General features: G+C 45.7%; 1 protein-coding gene across 1 annotated transcript in view; it reads left to right on the forward strand.

Annotated features, from left to right (window-relative positions):
* The window catches only part of col1a1b (collagen, type I, alpha 1b), a 39070-nt gene extending 33311 nt beyond the window's left edge, over positions 1-5759 (forward strand). The window contains exons 42-51 of the mRNA XM_084330860.1: positions 45-98; positions 867-974; positions 1105-1158; positions 1461-1568; positions 2257-2310; positions 2670-2777; positions 3161-3443; positions 3779-3969; positions 4394-4636; positions 5111-5759. Of these exons, the coding sequence (XP_084186986.1) occupies positions 45-98; positions 867-974; positions 1105-1158; positions 1461-1568; positions 2257-2310; positions 2670-2777; positions 3161-3443; positions 3779-3969; positions 4394-4636; positions 5111-5257 (1350 nt within the window). The 3' untranslated portion in view covers positions 5258-5759. The remainder of the gene's footprint in view (positions 1-44; positions 99-866; positions 975-1104; positions 1159-1460; positions 1569-2256; positions 2311-2669; positions 2778-3160; positions 3444-3778; positions 3970-4393; positions 4637-5110) is intronic.
* Positions 5760-22129: the final 16370 nt, after the last annotated feature.

Consider the following 22129-nt stretch of genomic DNA (forward strand, 5'->3'; position numbering starts at 1 on the left):
ATGCTATGACTAAACCCAACACCTTTGTCATTTAACTCCACCAGGGAGGTGCCGGTCACGATGGTACCACTGGACGCGATGGACCCGCTGGACCCAAGGTGAGACTCCTGCCCTGCAGAGACACCATTAACCATCCTGTGATCCCATGTGATTGGTCAAGTGTAAAGAGCACGGTCACGATGCGATTGGTCAAGTGTAAAGAGCACGGTCACGATGTGATTGGTCAAGTGTAAAGAGCACGGTCACGATGTGATTGGTCAAGTGTAAAGAGCACGGGCACGATGCGATTGGTCAAGTGTAAGAGCACGGTCACAATGTGATTGGTCAAGTGTAAAGAGCACGGTCACGATGCGATTGGTCAAGTGTAAAGAGCACGGTCACGATGTGATTGGTCAAGTGTAAAGAGCACGGTCACGATGTGATTGGTCAAGTGTAAAGAGCACGGCCATTTCTTGATGGAAAACGAATAAAAACATACCTTCAGCAACACAGACAGAACATTAAAAAACAGAAAATCCTGATGGTGAAGATTGAAATAATGTCTTTCCAGATACAGTATCCCTCCTAGTTTTACACACACACATTTCATCAGAGAGGTCAGCGTGCCGGGTCGCTCGCAGTGCAGTTTGAGAGGTCCAGCTGCCTTGCTCAAAGGCACCCAGGCAGAGATGCCCGGCAACCGTACATGTAACACCAGCCACCCTTTAGTCGCTCCGCTTGCTGGAATACACCCTCCTGATTGAAACGGGGACCTTTCGGCTTGACCTTTAGGGTCATGATCCCGCCCTCCCCCTCTATTCACGTTTTAGTCCATGACACCGCCTCGTGTTGACACGTCCCCTCTCTGTGTGTGTGTGTTCCTGTAGGGAGACCGTGGTGAGACCGGTAACGCTGGTACCCCCGGCGCCCCTGGTGCTCCTGGTGCCCCCGGCGTCTTCGGACCCTCTGGCAAGACCGGTGACCGCGGAGAGGCTGTAAGTATCCACCAAACGAGGTCGTCTTGTTCATCCGTACCCATTGTCTTTCATTTTTTACAATAGATCATCATCCATTTGCTGCAGTAGAATCCTCATGTTCTGTTCCTCTGGTTCTTCTTCTCTATAGGGTGCTTCTGGTGCTGTTGGCCTTGCTGGACCCGCTGGAGCTCGCGGTGCTGCTGTAAGTTCACCACTAACTCACATCTAAGTATACTACTCTCAGAAGAAAAGTAGCCTACATATGGGTAGAAATATACTTGTAAAACACACTTAATATACAAAAAATATGCTTTCAGTATTGACATGGGGAAACACTGCTATACTGTAAATACTACTGAAACACATTTCTCGTGCTTTTACAAAAACACCGGGCCTGCTTTGGATAGAAGCAGCAGCCTCTTTGAGTGGATGTGGACGGACAGTGTTTAACGGTGTGAATGTACAGCGTTTACTGACCTACTGGTGCTGTTGTCGTCTCTCCAGGGCCCCGCTGGCTCTCGTGGAGACAAGGGAGAGGCTGGAGAGGCTGGAGAGAGAGGCCACAAGGGACACAGAGGATTCAACGGCATGCAGGGTCTTCCCGGACCTTCTGTGAGTATAAAACGACACCCCCCCACCGGTCACCATCACGACGGGCTTCGTAGACCAATCGAGGGATTAATTAGAGAGAGACGAACGAGAGGTTAAATAAGATACAGGTGCAAGGCGACGACTGAACTCACGGCAGGCATACGTACACACAGGCTTTACATATCCATGGTAGCGGTGCAATATGTAGACTGAAACACTATCTATTCAGACCACAGATATATACGTCATTCTGATAGGGTGTGTTTTTAGTGTAAACATGCCGCTTTGATTGTTCAGGTTATGTGTCGATTGCGCGTCAACAGCGCCCGGTCTCGACGTTTGCATATAACTATAGATAAAGCTGTATTATTTCAGGACTTTTGAAATGGATTTCAATTCAAATCAATATTTAAATTATAAAAAATTTGTCATGACAGTAAAATAAGCAACAATAACAACAACAACAACAACAACAACAACAACAACAACAACAACAACAACAACAACAACAACAATAACAACAACACACATTTAGTTCTCAACAGGTTCCTTAGTTGGGGTATAGTTGATGCCGCTTACTCCGCTGAGCCATGTCTTTCTCTGTTATCTGATCATTAACTACTACATCTGTCTGCGCTGTAGTGTCCGACAATCTGTGTTCTCTGTAACGTCTGACGTCCTGTTTAACGTTCTGTGTTCTCTGCTACAGGGTACCTCTGGAGAGCAAGGACCCGCTGGTGTTTCTGGCCCCGCTGGACCCAGAGTAAGTATAGCAGTTGCTTTTTTTTTTATCAATCCGTGACATCGCTACAGGTGTCTAGAGTAACTGCGTACATATTACACGTTTAGTATTACGATTTTAAGGGGACACACTTTCATCTGTTATTCCTCTACATGTATTTGTTATTCCACTACATCTATCTGTTATTCCACTACCTTTACCTCTTATTCCACTAGATGTATCTGTTATTCCACTACATTTCCATTTGATTCCACATACATCAATCGTGCTAGATCCCATATTTAACACCATTTATAATTGATCTGACATTGAACGACTGAACTTAAGTTTCAACTGAATTGGTGTTTTCTCATAGTAAAGTGATGATATGTGCTTCACAGGGACCCTCTGGATCAAGCGGTTCTGCCGGTAAGGATGGCATGAACGGTCTGCCCGGACCCATTGGACCCCCTGGACCTCGTGGTCGCAACGGAGAGATTGGACCTGCTGTACGTTCCAGTCATGACTTCCTTTGTTAAACACATGTACACACATAGCTTATATTAAGTAAATACAGCACAAATATACCCACATATGTGCACATGCACTGACTCTGAAGACAATATAAACCTTGTTGTCTCTGAGCACAATATAAACCTTGTTGTCTCTCTGAGCACAATATAAACCTTGTTGTCTCTCTGAGCACAATATAAACCTTGTTGTCTCTCTGAGCACAATATAAACCTTGTTGTCTCTCTGAGCACAATATAAACCTTGTTGTCTCTCTGAGCACAATATAAACCTTGCTGTATTTCTGAAGACAATATAAACCGTGCTGTATTTCTGAAGACAATATAAACCTTGCTGTATTTCTCTCTCTCTCTCTACTTAGGGTGCTCCCGGTCTTCCCGGACCCCCCGGCCCCCCAGGAGCCCCCGGTAGCGGATTCGACTTCGTCAGCCAGCCCATCCAGGAGAAGGCACCCGATCCCTTCCGTGGAGGCCACTACCGCGCTGACGACCCCAACGCGATGCGCGATCGCGACATGGAGGTCGACGGAACCCTCAAGACCCTCACCCAGAAGGTGGAGAACATCCAGAGCCCCGAAGGCACAAAGATGAACCCCGCCCGCATGTGCCGTGACATCAGAATGTGCCACCCCGAAATGAAGAGCGGTGAGTCATCATAATAATAATAATAATAATAATAATAATAATAATAATAATAATAATAACTTTATTTATATAGCACCTTTCATACATGGATTGCAGTTCAAAGTGCTTCACAGCAACTAGCATAAAATGAACATAGGCATACAATTAGCATACAGTTGACAGAATAAAAGCAATGCATAAAGTGCAGACATAAGATTGGTATAAAGAGACAATAAAAGTAGTGCAATGTAGAAAGTGCAGACATAAGAATAGGCATAAAATAAGTACAATAAGTACAGTGTTGCTCGAAAGCAATCTTTTCAATAATCCTCACTCTGCTCCTCTCACACACACAGGTATGTACTGGGTGGATCCCAACCAGGGATCTGCTCTGGATGCCGTCCAGGTCCACTGCGACATGGAGACCGGCGCCACCTGCCTCTACCCATCCACCTCTAGCATCCCCATGAAGAACTGGTACCTCAGCAAGAACATCAGAGAGAAGAAGCACGTTTGGTTCAGCGAGTCCATGACCGGTGGCTTCCAGGTGAGGATCGAACGCCACTTGTTTTTGAAAAACTCCACTTGCCAACTGTGGTTGATTAAATATAAAGTTTATTATATAATAATATAATATATAATATATAATAATATATATTATATATATATATTTATATATATATTTGATAGATATATATATTATTATATATATCTATATAATAATATAAAAATAAACTGCAGGACATTTGCTAGCGATAAAGCGTTTGTTTTCAACTGTGTTATTAATTAGGTTTGGATAGGACAGCTTTCTCAAGCCAAAGGTTTTTCAATATTAGAACGTTTAAAAAAAAAATCATAATTGAACCCCGACTCTGCTCAGTATTAAGACCTGTGTTAACCCTTTCGGGTGCAATATCTTTTTGGAATTTGGAAAACTCACACTTCTCTCTCTCTCTCTCTCCCCCGTCCAGTTCCAGTATGGCTCCGAGGGATCCGACGTCGAGGATGTCAACATCCAGATGACCTTCATGCGCTTGATGTCCAACCAGGCGTCCCAGAACGTCACATACCACTGCAAGAACAGCATCGCCTACATGGACGCCGCCACCGGCAACCTGAAGAAGGCCCTGCAGCTCCAGGGATCCAACGACATCGAGATCAGAGCCGAGGGCAACAGCCGCTTCACATACAACGTCGCCGAGGATGGTTGCACGGTGAGCGTCTCTTTCTCTCTCTCTCTTTAGTCTCTCTTTAGTCTCTCGGTATCAGGAAGGAGCATGAAGGAGATGATACAGTACATATCATTGCAGTCATTTCAAACGTCCCTTTATCCAAGTCTTGCGTTCTGAAATGCTAGCTTGTTTTTCTCAGGGATTTTGTTTAAAACCTACTATTGTAGTAACTAGCGTATAGAATGGTGGACAAGACGTATATAGAATAAAAAACTAGAGCGTTCAGGGCCAATGGGAAGACTTGAACGAAGACAGGAAAGGAGTATTAAACCCGTCTTGGGTAGGGAACCTACGGGCGATTGCAATCCGACTGCGCATGACTCGACTGCCACTCGATCACGGTCTCACGCTGGGTCATTTTAGCCGAGTTGTTTACCTTGTTGTTTTATGCTTGTTTACCGACTGTGGGTTTCGTTGTTTACTTATTGTGTGTTTCTCTCTGGTTCCCCCCCGCAGACGCACACAGGAGCATGGGGCAAGACAGTCATCGATTACACGACATCTAAAACATCTCGCCTACCCATCATTGACATTGCTCCTATGGATGTTGGTGCACCCGATCAAGAGTTTGGCGTCGAAGTTGGCCCAGTCTGCTTCTTGTAAAAAAAGAAAAAAAATGAAAGAAATCTGGACTTTTAAAAATTGTTGATCTTTTCTCTAGCAGTCATCTCCTTTTTTTCCTATGCATTCAAAACTCATTCGGCAGCCATTGGTTCACAAGCTTTAAAAGAAGAAAGAACAAACAAAACGACTCTACTGAAGATGGTGCTTGTGGTTTTTTTCTCCCAGTCGTGAGAAGAAGAGCACATTTTTATTTTTATTTTTGGAGGACTGCTACTTCAAACTGAAACCAACGACAATGACTACAACAACAAGGACATTTAGAAAGAATTCTTTTGTTTCCCGTGGCAACAAGAAAATAATATATATACTTGTGTAAAAAAAATTTCCCCCTTGGAGTTTGAAAAAGAAAACAACCAAAACAACAATGACACACAGGTGACTTTTGCCGTATTTTTTTTTTTTTACACTGCGGAAGGACATTGAAAAACAACAGCGAGTGATATGTACCATGTTCTGGTGTTAAATAAATTGTAAAAACGCCGGTGAAGTGTCTTCTTGTTCTGAAACCACCACACGTTTCTCATAAGATAAGAGACCGACCAGAGCGAAGGCAAAAAAATTATATATTTTTATATGGCTACCTCATAAAAGAAGTCGTTTGTTTTTTTTCTTAAACACAAGGGTACATTTTACATGAAGATTTGACCTATTGGGGGAAGAATACAAATGTGTCAACGGTGCTATTTGTCAACTGAACGAGTTCCAGCTGTTGGTGTTTTTGACGGGGAGGCTATCTCTGTCATACTGTAATTATTGCCACTAATTCCTGGAGAACCTTCGGTGCTTCTAGTGAAATTGACTTGATTGTTGTCTTGTTGTCATGGCAGCGCGACTGTTCTTCTTAATTAACAGACGTCCTGTGGATGTAAATGCATACGAACGTGTCTTTGTAGATAAAAAAGCGTGTGACTAATGTGGTTAAATATCGTTTTTTTTCTCCCCTGCCCACATGCTCAGTTCTGTCTCCCCATCTGTCTGTTAATTCCTGTGGATATCTCCCTCTTTCACTAAACGACTCACATCTCCCACACGCCAGAGTTCTGTTTACGTTGTTTGTTGATTTCTTTTTTTAGCGAAGGGTTTCTACAAAACAAAAAAAAAGAAAGAAAAGAGAAATGGAAGCAGACCGACTTTTCATGGTTTTTTTTACGAGAAAGATATTCTGTACTTTTTTGTACATGTATAATAAATCAAGATGTTTTTAATTATTTTTGGATGGTGAAATAAAGCATGTGAAGTGGTCTACTCAGAAAAAAAGGCTGCGTTTTCACTGTCCACAACCAGTCTTGCAACTGTTGTGAAACTAGTTTCAGGTCGGTTTATTTAATACACATGTTGGATCCGGATCCTTTTCTGGGTTTTATGCTCCTATTGTCGTGTAGGATCCATTTCTGGATTATCCTGTGCTCCTGTTGTTGTGTAGGTTTAATATGTCACTTCCAGGGTTAAACATCTGGTTGAAAATTCTAATTGTTCCACAATCGTTGCATTAACTTTGCCAAGTAGCAGTGAAAACCAGGCCACTTGTGTGTTTGATGCAATGTTAATTTATGTAATTTATTTGAATAATTTTAAGATAACTGGCTGAGGGATGTTTCTAAAAGAAATAGTGCTGTGGCCTTGTCTCCACTAGCCAGGGTTTAGCTGTGCTGTGGCCTTGTCTCCACTAGCCAGGGTTTAGCCATGTTGTGGCCTCGTCTCCACTAGCCAGGGTTTAGCCGTGCTGTGGCCTGTCTGGCACAAAGCTAGCGTCTCCATTGTCTTTAGAAACTGGCCAAACCTGGCTGGACCCTGGCTGAGACAGACACCTTTCACAACCTGAGTCAAAGCCAGCTGGGACTGTTGTATCATCATGGTTTAGCTCGTGTACCACAGTTGGTGGTGTGACTTTTGAAAGGTTGCCTAGCAACTGGAGAGTTTACAAGAAATGCAATGGAGACACAAACCCTACCATGCTAGACCATGGCTAGCCCCAACCAGGCTGAACATAGCTAATGGAGACACAAACCCAACCATACCATGCTAGACCATGCTAGCCCCAGCCAGGCTGCACATAGCTAATGTAGACACAAACCCAACCATACCATACCATGCTAGACCATGGATAGACCCAACCAGGCTGAACATAGCTAATCCAGACACAAACCCAACCATACCATGCTAGACCATGGCTAGCCCCAGCCAGGCTGCACATAGCTAATGGAGACACAAACCCAACCATACCAAGCTAGACCATGGCTAGCCCCAGCCAGGCTGAACATAGTGGAAACACAAACCCAACCATACCATACCATGCTAAACCATGGTTAGCCCCAACCAGGCTGAACATAGCTAATGGAGACACAACCCCAACCATACCATACCATGCTAGACCATGGCTCGCCCCAGCCAGGCTGAACATAGCTAATGGAGACACAAACCCAACCATACCATACCATGCTAGACCATGGCTCGCCCCAGCCAGGCTGAACATAGCTAATGGAGACACAAACCCAACCATACCAAGCTAGACCATGGCTAGCCCCAGCCAGGCTGAACATAGCTAATAGAGACAACAGACAAGGCAAGCAATCTGCTCAAGCGACAGCCAGCGGCACAGGGAGCACAGATGTCTATATGTTTTGAGTGAATCAAATGGAATTGTATTACTAATACATAACTAATACATTCATCCACCACCTAATAACAAAGACATACTAGCAAAGGAAGATAACGAAGGTTATCCTATAACCCTAGTTATATGAGTAATAGCGAGCGCACTGCTCTATTGGAATTATCCCTTTAATCATATTCTATCATGAAAACTCACCACGTGTACGCACCTGCCTGACCACTCCCACATCCGCTCCTATATAAGCGGGGTCATGGCCATACTATCAGCTCCTTCCCCAGTCTTTCACCGCCGAAACGGAAGACCTGGGGGTCCTCAGTGAGTCAGAGCAGAACGCTCGCTATTACACATATAACTAGGGTTATAGGATAACCTTCATTATATTTAGTTATAGCTTACGCTCTGCTCTATTGGAACACAAGCTGAGCAGAGCGGAAGCTCGACAGATGTACCCGATGAGGTCCCCTACAACCATCAGAATACCGGGGAGGATCCGGGCCCCCCCGTCCCCCTTAGGGGGCTTTCACACTCAGCCTTTTGTATCGAATCACCGTCCCGGAGCACGGGGGGCAGTGTTCTCACTCACCCCTTTTGGGGTGCGAGACGGCGCTGAATCGTTTCACCCCCCGCTGAACGGGATCAGCTGGCAGAGGTGGTCTCGGGGTTGGTCCCGGGAGAACGGGGGGTGTGGCTTTGCGAGCTTGTACCTTTTCACGGGCGTGGCGCCTGGTGCTGACATAACGTCATACATTTTGTTTGCCATTGCTATGTCTATACATTGTTCGAATGCATTTATTTCTATTAGACCAGTGGTGCCCAACCAGTCGGCCGTGGTCGACCAGTAGATCGCTCAAAACGCTCAAAAGCGGACTCTACAACACCATCCATTCGTGATAAAATGGGGTGGGTTATATTGACATGGCTTGACAACAGAGGTTCAAATATAACTTCATATTTATTGGCAATTTGTTCATTTTATATCAACATCCAGAGTCCGCAGTCGTGTTAAGACATTCCCGTTTACATTTTCGGTCGACCAGTAGATCAATGACATTCAATATAATCGACGCGAGCAATGTTACTAGTATGTTGCATGTAGTAACGTTAGCGTTAGCCGTTAGCTTAGCGTTATTGTTAACCCTGCAAAACGATCAAAAGCGGACTCTACAACAGAGTTCCATTCGTGAGAAAAGGGGGGTGGGTTATATTGACAAGGCTTGACAACAGAGGTTCAAATATAACTTCATATTTATTAGTTATTTGTTCTTTATATCAACATCCATTCTCCAGTCTCCGTGTTAACACACTTCCTGTGTTTACATTTCGAGCGTGACATCATCGACTACGGCAAGCTTACAAGCTCAAAACGCAAACCGTAAACAAAACCCAGAGCGCATCCAGACTGAAGTGTGTACACAAACTAGAGGGGGGAGAGGGGGGGTTCGAATCAGATCTCGAAACGGGCAGAACGGAACGAAATAGAAACGAATAGGGTGAGTGAGAAAAGGCCCTTAGTGAGGGACGGGAAGGAGACCGGACCCAACTGTGCGAAGAGGGAAGAGTACCTCAAACGCACAGGGTGAGCAGACCGTGGGACCTACCTTTGTTTAGAAGGGCCCGCGACTACTCGGACGCGCATCCCACACACCACCAGGGAACGGACGTGAAGCAAAAAAAAACTGTCACCGCCCCCAACATCGTGGGGTCGGGGTAAAAAAAAGAAAAAACCTGATTTTTTATTTAATTTTTTTTTATAAATGGAAATGTATGGTTGAAACATGCAAACGTTCAAACGCACACACACTAATAAGCATTGGAGGCTTTTAACCAGGGCCAGACTGGGGAAATCATTCAGGTCAGGAAATATAGTGTGAAATATAGCCCTAGTCAGGCCACTTTTTAAGCGCGGGACGAGCAGCAGGGAGCCGGTCTAGAGACACAGACACGGGCTCACATACGACAAGCCTGGGAATAACAACTGCGTCAATTCTGCTCTTTATGTAAGAGGAGAAGACAGCGATTTTCCGAGAGAGACCACAACGTGAGTAAAACGATTGAAAAAAGTTCATGTAACAATTGGACTAAGACTCTCTGAAGAGGAGGCTCTGAAACTCTGAGGAGGCTCTCTCACTGAGAGGGAGGTTCTGAAACTCACAGAGGAGGCTCTGAAACTCCCTGAGGAGGAGGCTCTGAAACTCCCTGAGGAGGAGGCTCTGACCCAATATACACTACTGGTAGGGAGCAGAGCAGAAGAACAAATAGTCTCTACTGCATTGCATCACCTATCCTTTACAATGACAGCGGTCTGCAGCACAGGCCCTGTAACTCACGGACATGTCTCTTGGCCAATAAGAAAACGCGCTTGTGCTTCAATGGCAGTGGCGGCCGGTGGGTACTTCGCCACTAGGGGCGCTATACCAAACATTTTGCAAACATGTACAAGGCACGCATTGGCGAATATTATCACCATTGCCATCGATCAATATATGATCAGTCAGTCAAATGCAACGACGTAAAAACAAAATTACAAACATCTCAAAACAAACTGGTCAGACTACTGCTTGACCTTACTCCTAGAACCCACCTCACCCCTGCCCACTTCGACAACCTAGGATGGCTTAGAGTAGACGACAGAGTACAACAACTTGCAATGGGCCTGGTCTACAAGATACACTACACGACCAAGGTACCCATGTACATGTCAAAATACTTCCCAAAGGTCAGTGAATACCACGATCACAACACCAGAGGGAGCTCCACAAATCATGTCAAACCCAGATTCGGCTCAAATAAGGGACTAAACACGTTTCGCAATTATGCCACATCAATGTGGAACGCCCTACCCAAAGCTGTAAAGGAATGTGGATCACTACCCACTTTCAAAACCTCTCTCAAGGGACACCTACGGGAGACTGCAATTAAACACTGGCCCCTGTAAATATCCTAACCCAATCATTCAAACCCCCTCCAATGTACAGTCATTTACCTAGTATGGTTTTGTCAATAGTTCAAATGTACAATTGTGTTTGTTTGTACAGTGTCTCCTCCCCCCCCCCCTCAATGTACAGTGTTACTTGTTTATACAGTATGCCCCCCGCCCCCCCCCCCCCCCCAACCACCTCCAATGTAAATTACCCAGTATGGTTGTCAATATCCCAATGTACCCAACCCCCCCCACCCAACCTCCAATGTACAGTTTCTACGTCAAATGTATATACTCCCTTTTCTTGACTCCTTCTGTATCACAAACAGTACTGTATTTGCAAATCTGGTATGTCATAAATGTATAGATGTAGCAGTACTGACTATCTGTATGTCATGTATGTCATATATGTCTATATGAATTGAAAATGGGGGACCCTGATGGAAACAAGACAAACGTCTTTCTCAGGTCTGCATCCCCTTAACAATTGTATGTATTGAGCCGTACTGTATTGTACCCATTCTGCAATCTGTTAAATAAAGTTTTCATTCATTCATTCATTCATTCATTCATTCATTCATTCATCCAATAGCCCAACACAAACACGCACAGCTCTCTCTCTCTCTCGCTCTCTCTCTCTCTCTCGCTCTCAGATGATGTCAGATCCATTCAATAATAAACACATTTGTAAAGCTCGTTATTTTAAACAAGTTACCATTCATTGTCTGAGTGGTTATGCCCCACATGCGGCGAAATTAGAGAGAGAGAGAGAGAGAGCGAGAGAGAGAGAGAGAGAGAGAGAGAGAGAGAGAGAGAGAGAGAGCATTTTAGTAAAGTTACATTTTCAACAAGATTGCTGCTATTTAAACACTTCATGGAAACGGGGTAACGTTAACCTTATGTCGACTGTAGTATTGTATGACCTCGACATAACGTTTAAACGTTAACGTTACTCCGTTTCCATGAAGTAATTATAAAAGTGGCCAGCTAAGATAACGGAGCTAACAGCTAGCAGTAGCTAACGTTAGCTGAAAGCTGTAACGTTACAACGTTATGCGGCATCAGTAGACAACGTATCATGTATTAAACTAGAGTTAAGATCGCTAATCTACCTTGTTGTTGGCTTGTTGATAAAGTATATCCACTCCATGGCATTGTCCATCCAGCCTGTGTTGATGTCCATCCATTGTTGTCCCTCCGCATCCATATAGCTTGTTGTTAGCCAACAAGCTGTGTGAGTGAAGAGCTGTGTCTTTGTCCATTTCCGCCTCGAACAGCCTGCAAACTACCTGGCGTTCTATCGCCATGCTCTAAGACAAACTCTAACCTTAACCAACTTTGAAAGAGTGCCTAAGCTTAACAGTCTAAAGAACTTGCAGTCACGGCACGCTCGTCTAAGACAAACAGCTGCCTGCATCATTCTCACAACAACACAACTATCTCCACCGACCAACCTAGGAAGGAATAACCTAGAATTGGAACATTAGAAATTGGATTCGGCCAATCAGAGATCGTCTCTGTGAAATTCTGCTACGGAAAAAAATACTGGCGTCGGCCAATCAGAGAGCGTCTCCGCGAAATGCGGCTACAGATATTCTTGACGCTACTGGCTAGACCGCTTCAAATCGCGCCCGGATTCCAACATAATAGTCATATTTCAACGCACAACGCGTTATGCACTGATTGGCTGTGACGGATACAACGATCAAACTGTGACGCGCACTCAGAGCGCTATCGCGTATAGCCCGGGCCGAGAAATACGAAAAAATTAAAAAAAATAAAAAAAACGTGATGTCACTTCCTGCTCTGGAAAACGAGTGTTTTTTAATTGCGATAATAACGTTATATTGTGCATTGGAAACACAAACATACTTAAAATGAGTAAATATTATTAATTTTAAACATGTTTATATTATTTATATGGCTATAAAACTAAAAACTAAAAACTTATTTTTCTTGTTCTCTCATATAACCAGGGTAGGGCCTGAGGGGGGGCGGCGCCCGAGCGCCCCTAGTGGCGAGCCGCCACTGTTCAATGGCCTCTCGAGCCTGGGAATAAAAACATGTCAAGTCTGCTCTTTATGTAAGAGGAGAAGACAGCGATTTTCCCAGAGAGACCACAACGTGAGTAAAACAATTGAAAAAGGTTCATGTAACAATTGGACTAAGACTCTCTGAGGAGGAGGCTCTGAAACTCTGAGGAGGCTCTCTCACTGAGAGGGAGGTTCTGAAACTCACTAAGGAGGCTCTGAAACTCTCTGAGGAGGAGGCTCTGAAACTCCCTGAGGAGGAGGCTCTGACCCAATATACACTACTGGTAGGGAGCAGAGTAGAAGACAAATTGTCTCTACTGCATTGCATCACCTATCCTTTACAATGACAGCGGTCTGTAGTACAGGTCCGGCCCCTGTAACTCACGGACATGTCTCTTGGCCAGCAAGAAAAAGCGCCTGTGACGTTTTCAAATGGCCGGGGGAATCTCGTGTCCCACCTATCCTGATTTGGTGTGGGAGACAGGAACCCCCCCCCTGTGACGAGAGAGAACACCCTCGACAGGGAGACTGATAGGTAGAAAGGCACAACCTCTCTGCCAATCAGTTTCGTCAGGACACTATATCCGGGGGGGGGGAGGTTTATTTTATCCACCCCCTCACCACCTCACCCCTGATACGACGCCATAAAAAAGCAGAGCTGTGACACCAGTTTGCATAGCGCGCTACATGAAAGCACAATACTTACCTTAGAGTAAAAGCTTTACATCATGCACGCCAGCCACAGCCGATAACCTCGTTTGTGTAAAAAAATTGTTTTATTTCACGGCTCTGGCTTATGTGTGAAAAACTTGCCACCCGCTATTTTTATCATTACCCTTAAGCAAAGAAAAAATATCAGATTAAAGAGAGGGACTTAAAAGTTCCTTGGTTCATATGCCACATATGTACAACTCTGTAAGCTAACACCCATACCAGTTGTGGACTCAATGCTACGTTTACCTAAACGTATTACATGAACACACACGACTCTCATCATACAATAAAACCCCAAGTTCACCTTTACTCATGTAAAAAAGAATGCTGTCTTAAGAAGAGAGAAGGACATAAGCCCTTGGCCGAGTGCAGGCCTTGCTAAATTATACACAATAGCAACCAACGCAATTTTTCAGAGAAAACTGAACAAACTCCAAGCAAGAAGGCGCCCCCAGCATTTGTAGCTGTGAGTTCACATGCACACGTCGTATCCCCCAAAATGCAGTGAAGTAAACACACGTTTTGTTAAACAAAAACATTGTTATTAACCAAAAACATTCGGGGGGGGAGGAAGGAAGAGTGGGGCATAGTGTAATGTCCTACCTGACCCCCGGACGCAGGATGAATGGCCGCAACAAATGGCTGGTCCACCATGTTGACGAGGCCTATTGCTGGCGGGGCCAGAAGTGGCGACGACTGGAGCCTCGCTCCGGCGTTTCGCCCACATCCTGCGGCCGGCCATGGTGCAGGCCGACGACATCTTCTGCCAGAGATGACGCCGAGTCAGAGTGCTCAGGGCCCGCTACTTCCCCATGGCTAACACCAACGGTTAGCACAAGCTAACAGCTAACTTCAGGCTGACAGTTAGCACCAAGCTAACGGCTAGCCTTCATAGGCCCACCGTCGGCATTGACCAACGGCCAGCTACCGGCTAACAGCTAGCTCTTACCGGCCTACCGATAGCTACCGGCTAACGCAGCAGCAAGCTAACGGTTAGCTCTCACAGGCCCACTGTTTAGCTAACGGCTACTACTGAAGCTGTGTAATGTGAGGAATAGCGATGCAGGCCTGATCACTTCAGACAGCCGACTGCCTCTTCTTCAGCTCAAAGAAAAAAGGGGGCAGACAACACCCGTCCCTCTCACAGAACGGTGTTACCAGAGATACAGTGGCATCGGCAGCAAAGCTCTGTTTTAATGCGGGCTGCTGCCGTCTTGAGCTCGGGGATATTCTTCTAACAAAACACCAAGCTCGCATCCTTCGCGCCGGGAGCTTTCGTCTTGAAAGGCGGGGCTACGTCCAGCGCGGCGGCAGAGGGCATCCCTTTTCAGAGACCCGGGACTCGAACCCTAGACTCGGAATCGGGGCTCCCAGGAAAACAAAGCTACGAACTCTCTGAGAAGGAGCACTGTGTTGTCCTGGGGCATCAAACAAGAATCCCCTCCATACCGCTATGGAGAGGCAACGAAGGGATTCTCGCTTGGAGCCGGCTGTTGTGCGGGGACGCAAGCTACGCAGCTGCCCCCGCACAACTGACACACCTGAGGCCCGCGTCGCAAGACACCACCGGCCCTAGAGAGACCGTCAGCTCTCTCAGCCAACCGCCTCTCGTGGCATAGTATCCAGCTGCACAGCCAGAGCACAATGCCGGCGGGGGAACTGCTCAGCGACGCGTGCCCCAAATGCGAAGCGCCGGTGGAGGTCAGCATAATCCTCTAGACTCTCCGGTGGTGACGACATTATCCTTTCTTTCTCCCGTAAATTAGTGAGAGAGGGAGAAACAAAAGACAATGCCAACACAGCTCCTATAACTAACTAACTACTTTAAGCACTAAACTTGAAGCGGTGCTTTACACGGACTTCACAGTGGTGAAAGTAGGGAAGGAGCTGATAGTATGGCCATGACCTCGCTTATATAGGAGCGGATGTGGGAGTTGTCAGACAGGTGGGCAGGTGCGTACACGTGGTGAAAGTTTTCATGATAGAATATGATTAAAGGGATAGTTCCAATAGAGCAGAGCGTAAGCTATAACGAAATATAGCGCTTTAAAAACGGCACCAACAGTGATGAGAACGGAACAGTTCCTGTCTCCTAAGTGGGCGGGACTTCTACACAGGCGCTGTTGTCATCAATGTCAGATCAGTGAGTCTTGTTTTATTTTTTTTTGCTAGATCTACAAGTCAGAAAGATGTCGATTTGGTGTTGAAACCGTAAGAAAACCTTCAACTTGTAAGACACCAATATTGACCTCGGTTTCTATGGTACAGAACCTGTACATCTGTCCTTGGGGTGATGGAGCCTGTGCCTCCTCTAGTCTCCTAAATTGTGTGGTGGATGGGGGGGGGCAGTAAGCCAGCCAATAGTGCGCCTTGTGTAGCTCACGTGATGCAACTCTCTTTAGTATCCCTTTGAAAGGTCTCTGCAAATAGTTGGTGGAATCTTGTAATTTCCTCCCAGAGTGCGACTCACAGGTCTCTACTGGCTTACAGTACTTCCATCGGCCTGTGTCGACAAGGTACAAGTCGCTGAAGTAAATGTTACAGGGTCACATTGTGATAGAAAATATTGACCCCAGCCCTGATGCTCCTGCACCCAAACTGAAATACACCAGTGCCCCCTTGTGGACATTCTTTGGAACAGCAGCCACTTTGATTCTGCTTCCAGTTTGGTACCTTCCTTGCCTGAGGTTAGCATGACCTATTACATGTATGTAATGTATATATACATTCATACCAATTATATCATCTATCATCCATAGCATCCATTTTAGTGAGTCATTCCTCATCTTCATTGGGGAAAGAGTGTGTTGCATATTTGGATTTTATGGTGTTTTTTAGTTTTTGATCTTTTGTGATGTTTCTTCTTGGTAGGGAGCAGAGTAGAAGACAAATTGTCTCTACTGCATCGCATCACCTATCCTTTACAATGACAGCGGTCTGTAGTACAGGCCCTGTAACTCACGGACATGTCTCTTGGCCAGCAAGAAAAAGCGCCTGTGACGTTTTCAAATGGCCGGGGGAATCCCGTGTCCCACCTATCCTGATTTGGTGTGGGAGACAGGAACCCCCCCCCCCCCCTGTGACGAGAGAGAACACCCTCGACAGGGAGACTGATAGGTAGAAAGAATGGGGGCAATTCCATGTGATCTCGGGCTATACAAATACATTTGATTTGGTTTGACTGGATTCAGGTTAGAAATTGCCAAGTGCGCTGTTGGCCACAGATCAGAGTCTATCCTTTAAGTTGGTGGCGCTTGGCAACTGCTATGAGAATCTTAAGAGGAATCTTTTAGATGACTTGTTCCAGTTGTATCCTGTATTACAACAAGCCAGTGTTGTAGTACTCAAGTCCGAGTCCTGGACTGACTCGTGACTCGACTTGGACTTGCACACTGATGACTCTGACTTGGACTCGAGCATTGACTGCATTCGGACTCGGGAGGTGTAGTGATATGCAGTAGGCAGGGCCGCGGGAACTATAAAACGGCAGGGGGTGCTGGGGGGTCGCCAGATTAAAAAAAAAAAAAAAAAAAAAAAAAAAAAATTTTGCGGTCAGGCCACTGAACTTAGAAGCAGGCCAGGCCAGTGTTTCTATTTGCACCAGCGCAATAGTTAGATAACCTAGATGGGGAACAACCAGGAGATCACTGCAACTCACACAAGTTGGAGAACTATCTCTCTCTCTCTCTCTCTCTTGCTCTCACACACACACAAAGGGAGCCGCATGTGATTGGTGGAGGCGGGATCCTTACGAAAAACTGCTAATCATTGACACATGCTTACCCAGTATGGTTGTCAATATCCCAATGTACCCAACCCCCCCCACCCAACCTCCTCCAATGTACAGTTTCTACGTCAAATGTATATACTCCCTTTGTCCGGCCCTGGTTAAAAGCCTCCAATGCTTATTAGTGTGTGTGCGTTTGAACGTTTGCATGTTTCAACCATACATTTCCATTTAAAATAATTTTTTTTACCTCCTATAATAGTGGGGGTCGCGGCTCTCTGACACAGTTTTTTTTGGGTCGCGGCCTGAAAATTTTGGGAACCCTTGGTCTAGCCTGTACCCCCCAGACATGTTGCTGGCCCCGTCAAAACAGTATCCTATCAGCCTCTCCATGGGCAGGTCGAGGCGTAAAAGTATTTTATACACAAAACCAGCGTCTCGGCTGTTGTGTCTGGGCCGGGCATTGTAAAAACCCCAAAAGAAGTTCTGAGCTTCCAAGTTGTCATCGGCTAACTGTATATTACACGAGAATTGTTCTTTTCCAGTGAGTGACATCAGTGGTTCCGTCAGCGCTCAAGCCAAAGATTGGGCTTTTGGATGCTTTGCCTCTAATTTGTCGCTGAATATCATGGGCAAGCAGCTGTAAGATTTCGTTTTGGATGTTGTTGGACATCCAGTTGTCTCTCTTTTGGAGCCAATTCTTCAACTCGGGATCAGACTCGGTGCGCACTCTTTCCATCATGAGCTGCCATAACACCCCATCCCTATTTGCATCACCCCTCAGTGGAAGCCCCTGGCGCCCGAGGGGGGGTATAGGGGAACAGACTCAGTTAACTCTTCAATACCTGATGCTGAGGCTGAACCTGTCGTCTCTGTCTCTCTCTGACGTTTATCAGATTTAGTGGGACTGTCACTGGGACCGGCGGGACGTTTCGAAAATAAATCTGATATTTTTCTTTTCTGCGAGTGAGACATTCTGTGCTAGCAAAGTCTGACTACTAGCTCAAATCGACTGACTGCGCAAGCACTGTATCACAGTAGCTCAGTGGTTCGTGGCGCGTGGGAAGGGCGGGAGACGGGAGGTGAATACAATTAGTTGTTTCACCTGTCATTCAATCAGTCTGTGACAGTCTGTCATCACTCGAAAATCTACTCGGTTTTACACGTATGATTGTGTACATACAGTAGTGTAATGAATGAATGAAAACTTTATTTAACAGATTGGAGAATGGCTACAATACAGTACGGCTCAATACACACAATATTAAAATGGTGACATGCTTTGAGCAGGATAAACTTATAATATACAGTGTTACAGTTATACAGTTACAGTATATACAAATATATAAATACTGCCAAAAAAAAAAAAAAAAAATTATATATATATATTTTTTTTTTTTTTTTTTTTTTTTGCAATAATTGAGAGGGGGTGCTGCAGCACCCCCCGCACCCCCCCTTCCCGCGTCCCTGGCAGTAAGTACCATATAATGCCGGTGAGCGTCGCTATGTCAACCAAGTAAACTTGAGTCCAGTCTGCAACTCGTTGTCTTCATTGTCTCGATAACACTTCATGGTGACAGCGGTAACAGTAGTGGATTGCTACAAGCAGGACGGGAGATTGTCTGAGGATAATTATGCATCGGCAGTAGGAAACCCGTCACTCCGTCAGCGCTAACTCGGCGCTAATGAAGCAATCTGACAGCTGACAACTGACAGCAGCAGTCCACACGCTGGAAGCGCAACCCGAATGAGAAGACGTCATGGCATCACATTTGCCAACAATGAATTGGGCCGACCCGGATCAGGGTGAGGCTATTTCATTGTTTAAACAAAAAATGTCTCTTTACCTGGAAGATGAGGAAATAGAGGACGATGCTAAACAGGCACGAAAAATATGTCGTGGCATTGGAGATGAAGGACTGAAACGGCTGAATGCTAGTGGACTCAGTGAGGCTGACAAAAAAAAGCCAGCCAAACTATGGGAATTCTATGAAGGTCAGTTAAAATTGAATGTTAACTTTAGAATCCATAGGCTCCAATTAATGCAATATAGACAAAAAACAGACGAAAGCATTGATGATTTTGTGACCAGAGCCAGAACATTAGCTCAAAAATGCCAGTTTATTGATGAAGAGCTCAATGAACGTTTAATGGAGCTGATCATTGCCAGCACACCCCACGATGCTCTGAGGAATGACCTGTACAGCAAACCCAAAGGCCATCCTCTACAAGAGGTGCTACAAGAGGGGCGGAAATATGAAGCCCTATCAGCAGGCAATGAACAGTTACACCAACTGGGTATGTCACATGGTGAGAAAATACATGCAGTGGACAGAGGGCGAATATGCCAAAACTGTGGCAGGAGCCATAAACCCCGTCAATGTCCTGCATTCAACGATGAATGCTCTGCCTGTGGTACCAGAGGCCACTGGGCGAAGTGCTGCAAGAAAAGCAGGCGGCAGGGACAACAACGCTTCGGTCAAAGCCAAAGAAGCAAGTCTCCACCACCACCACAAAGACAGGACAGACAACAGGCCTCCAGGAGTTACCACAGACAGCGGGGTGAGTCCCACATCAATGCTATAGACAGCACAGAGGCTGATGAAGAAGGGGAGTACCAAACAAAATTCTACTCAATCACCATCAGTGAGAAGTGCATGCACAGCATTGAGAGCAAGCCACCCAGAGAAGAGGCATACACAACACTGAACGTGAGACCACCTGACCTACCAGGCCACAGACATACACTCCATCTAAAAATAGACACAGGGGCATCAGGCAATACTCTTCCACTACGCACCTTCAGACAGATGTATGGCAAGGATGCGTGTGTGCAGGAAAAGCTGAGAAAAAATTACAGGAGGCTATCGGCATACAGTGGTCATCAGATTCCCTGTATGGGTACTATCGACATTCCATGCCAGTACAAAGACTCACAATGGATCAATGCCAGGTTCTATGTTGTGGATGTGCCAGGTCCAGCTGTAGTTGGACTGCCAACCAGTGAGCTGTTAAACCTGGTAACTGTCAATGTTGATACAGTAAACAAGAAGGTTAACAACAGCCAGAAACCACTGAAGAGGATATCAAACATTGCGGAGCTAAAGAAAGCTTACCCAGACCAGTTTGATAAATTAGGCAATTTTAGTGGAACCGCTAAGCTCTTCTTGAAAAAGGATGCTGAACCTTTCATTGACCCACCACGGAAATGCAGTATCCACATCAAAGACAAGCTAAAATCAGAGCTGGATAAAATGGTGGAGCAAGGTGTAATAAGAAAGGTGGAAGAACACACAGACTGGTGCTCCAGTCTGACGTACGGCACGAAAAAAGACGGCTCCCTTAGGCTATGCCTAGATCCTCAAAAACTGAATGCCAGCCTTAGGAGATGCCCACACAAAATTCCAACTGTGGAGGAATTAAACCCAGAATTTGCTAATGCCAAAATATTTAGCAAGCTTGACGCAAAAGCAGGGTATTGGTCTATACACCTGGATAAAGACTCACAACTCCTAACAACATTCCGGACTCCATTTGGCCGGTACTGCTGGAAGCGCTTACCCTTCGGTCTGAGTGTGTCTCAAGACCTCTTCCAGGCCAAGATGGACCAGATCCTAGAGGGGCTCCAAGGTGTGGTCAGCATAGCTGATGACATAGCAGTATATGGAGCAAACGAGGAAGAGCATGACAAGAACCTGACCAACCTGATGCAACGAGCTGGCGAGGCAGGTGTTGTTTTCAACAGCGACAAGTGCACCATAAAACAAAGCAGCATTTCCTTCTTCGGCAACCTGTACACAGGCAAGGGCATCATGCCAGACCCAGATAAGATCAGGGACATACAACACATGCCAACACCCCAAAACAAAGATGATCTGCACAGATTCATGGGAATGCTAACATACCTGTCCCCCTATATACCAAAGTTTGCAGATAAGGCTCACACCTTGAGGGGGCTGCTAAAAAAGCTCCATGGATATGGGACACTGACCACCAGAAATGCTTCGAGGACCTGAAGTCTACGGTCACCGAGCATGCATGTCTGAAGTACTATGACCCAAACACACCTTTAACCCTTGAAGTGGATGCATCACAGAAGGGATTGGGCATTGCTTTGGTGCAGAACAACAGGCCCATCGCCTTTGGCTCAAAGACACTGACTGACTGCCAGTCAAGATACAGCAATATAGAGCGAGAGATGCTAGCCATTGTATATGGGATGCAGCGATACCACACGTACCTATATGGGAAATCGTTTCTCGTGGTAACAGACCACAAACCACTCGTGACCATATGTGCAAAACCACTGCATGCTGCACCACCACGACTCCAGCGCATGCTGATAAAGACACAAGGGTACAATTATGAAGTCATGTACCGACCCGGTACTCAAATGATCCTGGCAGACACCCTCAGCCGGTTGCCAAACCCAGAAAACCATGGGGACATAGAGCTAGATGAGCGCATTGATGGAGTTGATATGGAGATCGAGGATCAGAAGCAATATGCCATTGCATTAATAAACTTCTCCCCTGAGAAACAGGACGCTCTCCGTACAGAAACAGTGAGGGATCTCAAACTTAATGCCCTCAAAGAAGTCATTCACCTAGGATGGCCAGAGCACATCAAAGACCTGCCGAAGGACCTGCGTGCTTACTGGTCCTTCAGGGATGAGCTCGCAATGGAAGCAGGAGTCATATTCAAAGGTAGACAGGTACTCATCCCAGACTCCATGACTGAGGACATCCTGAAACAGTTACATGTGGGCCACCAAGGGATTGAGAAAACGCGTCGCCTTGCCAGAGAAAGTGTCTATTGGATCAAAATGAATGATGACATCGAA

This window comes from Notolepis coatsorum, assembly GCF_963971535.1.
Source record: "Notolepis coatsorum genome assembly, chromosome: 15".
NCBI lineage: Eukaryota > Metazoa > Chordata > Actinopteri > Aulopiformes > Paralepididae > Notolepis > Notolepis coatsorum.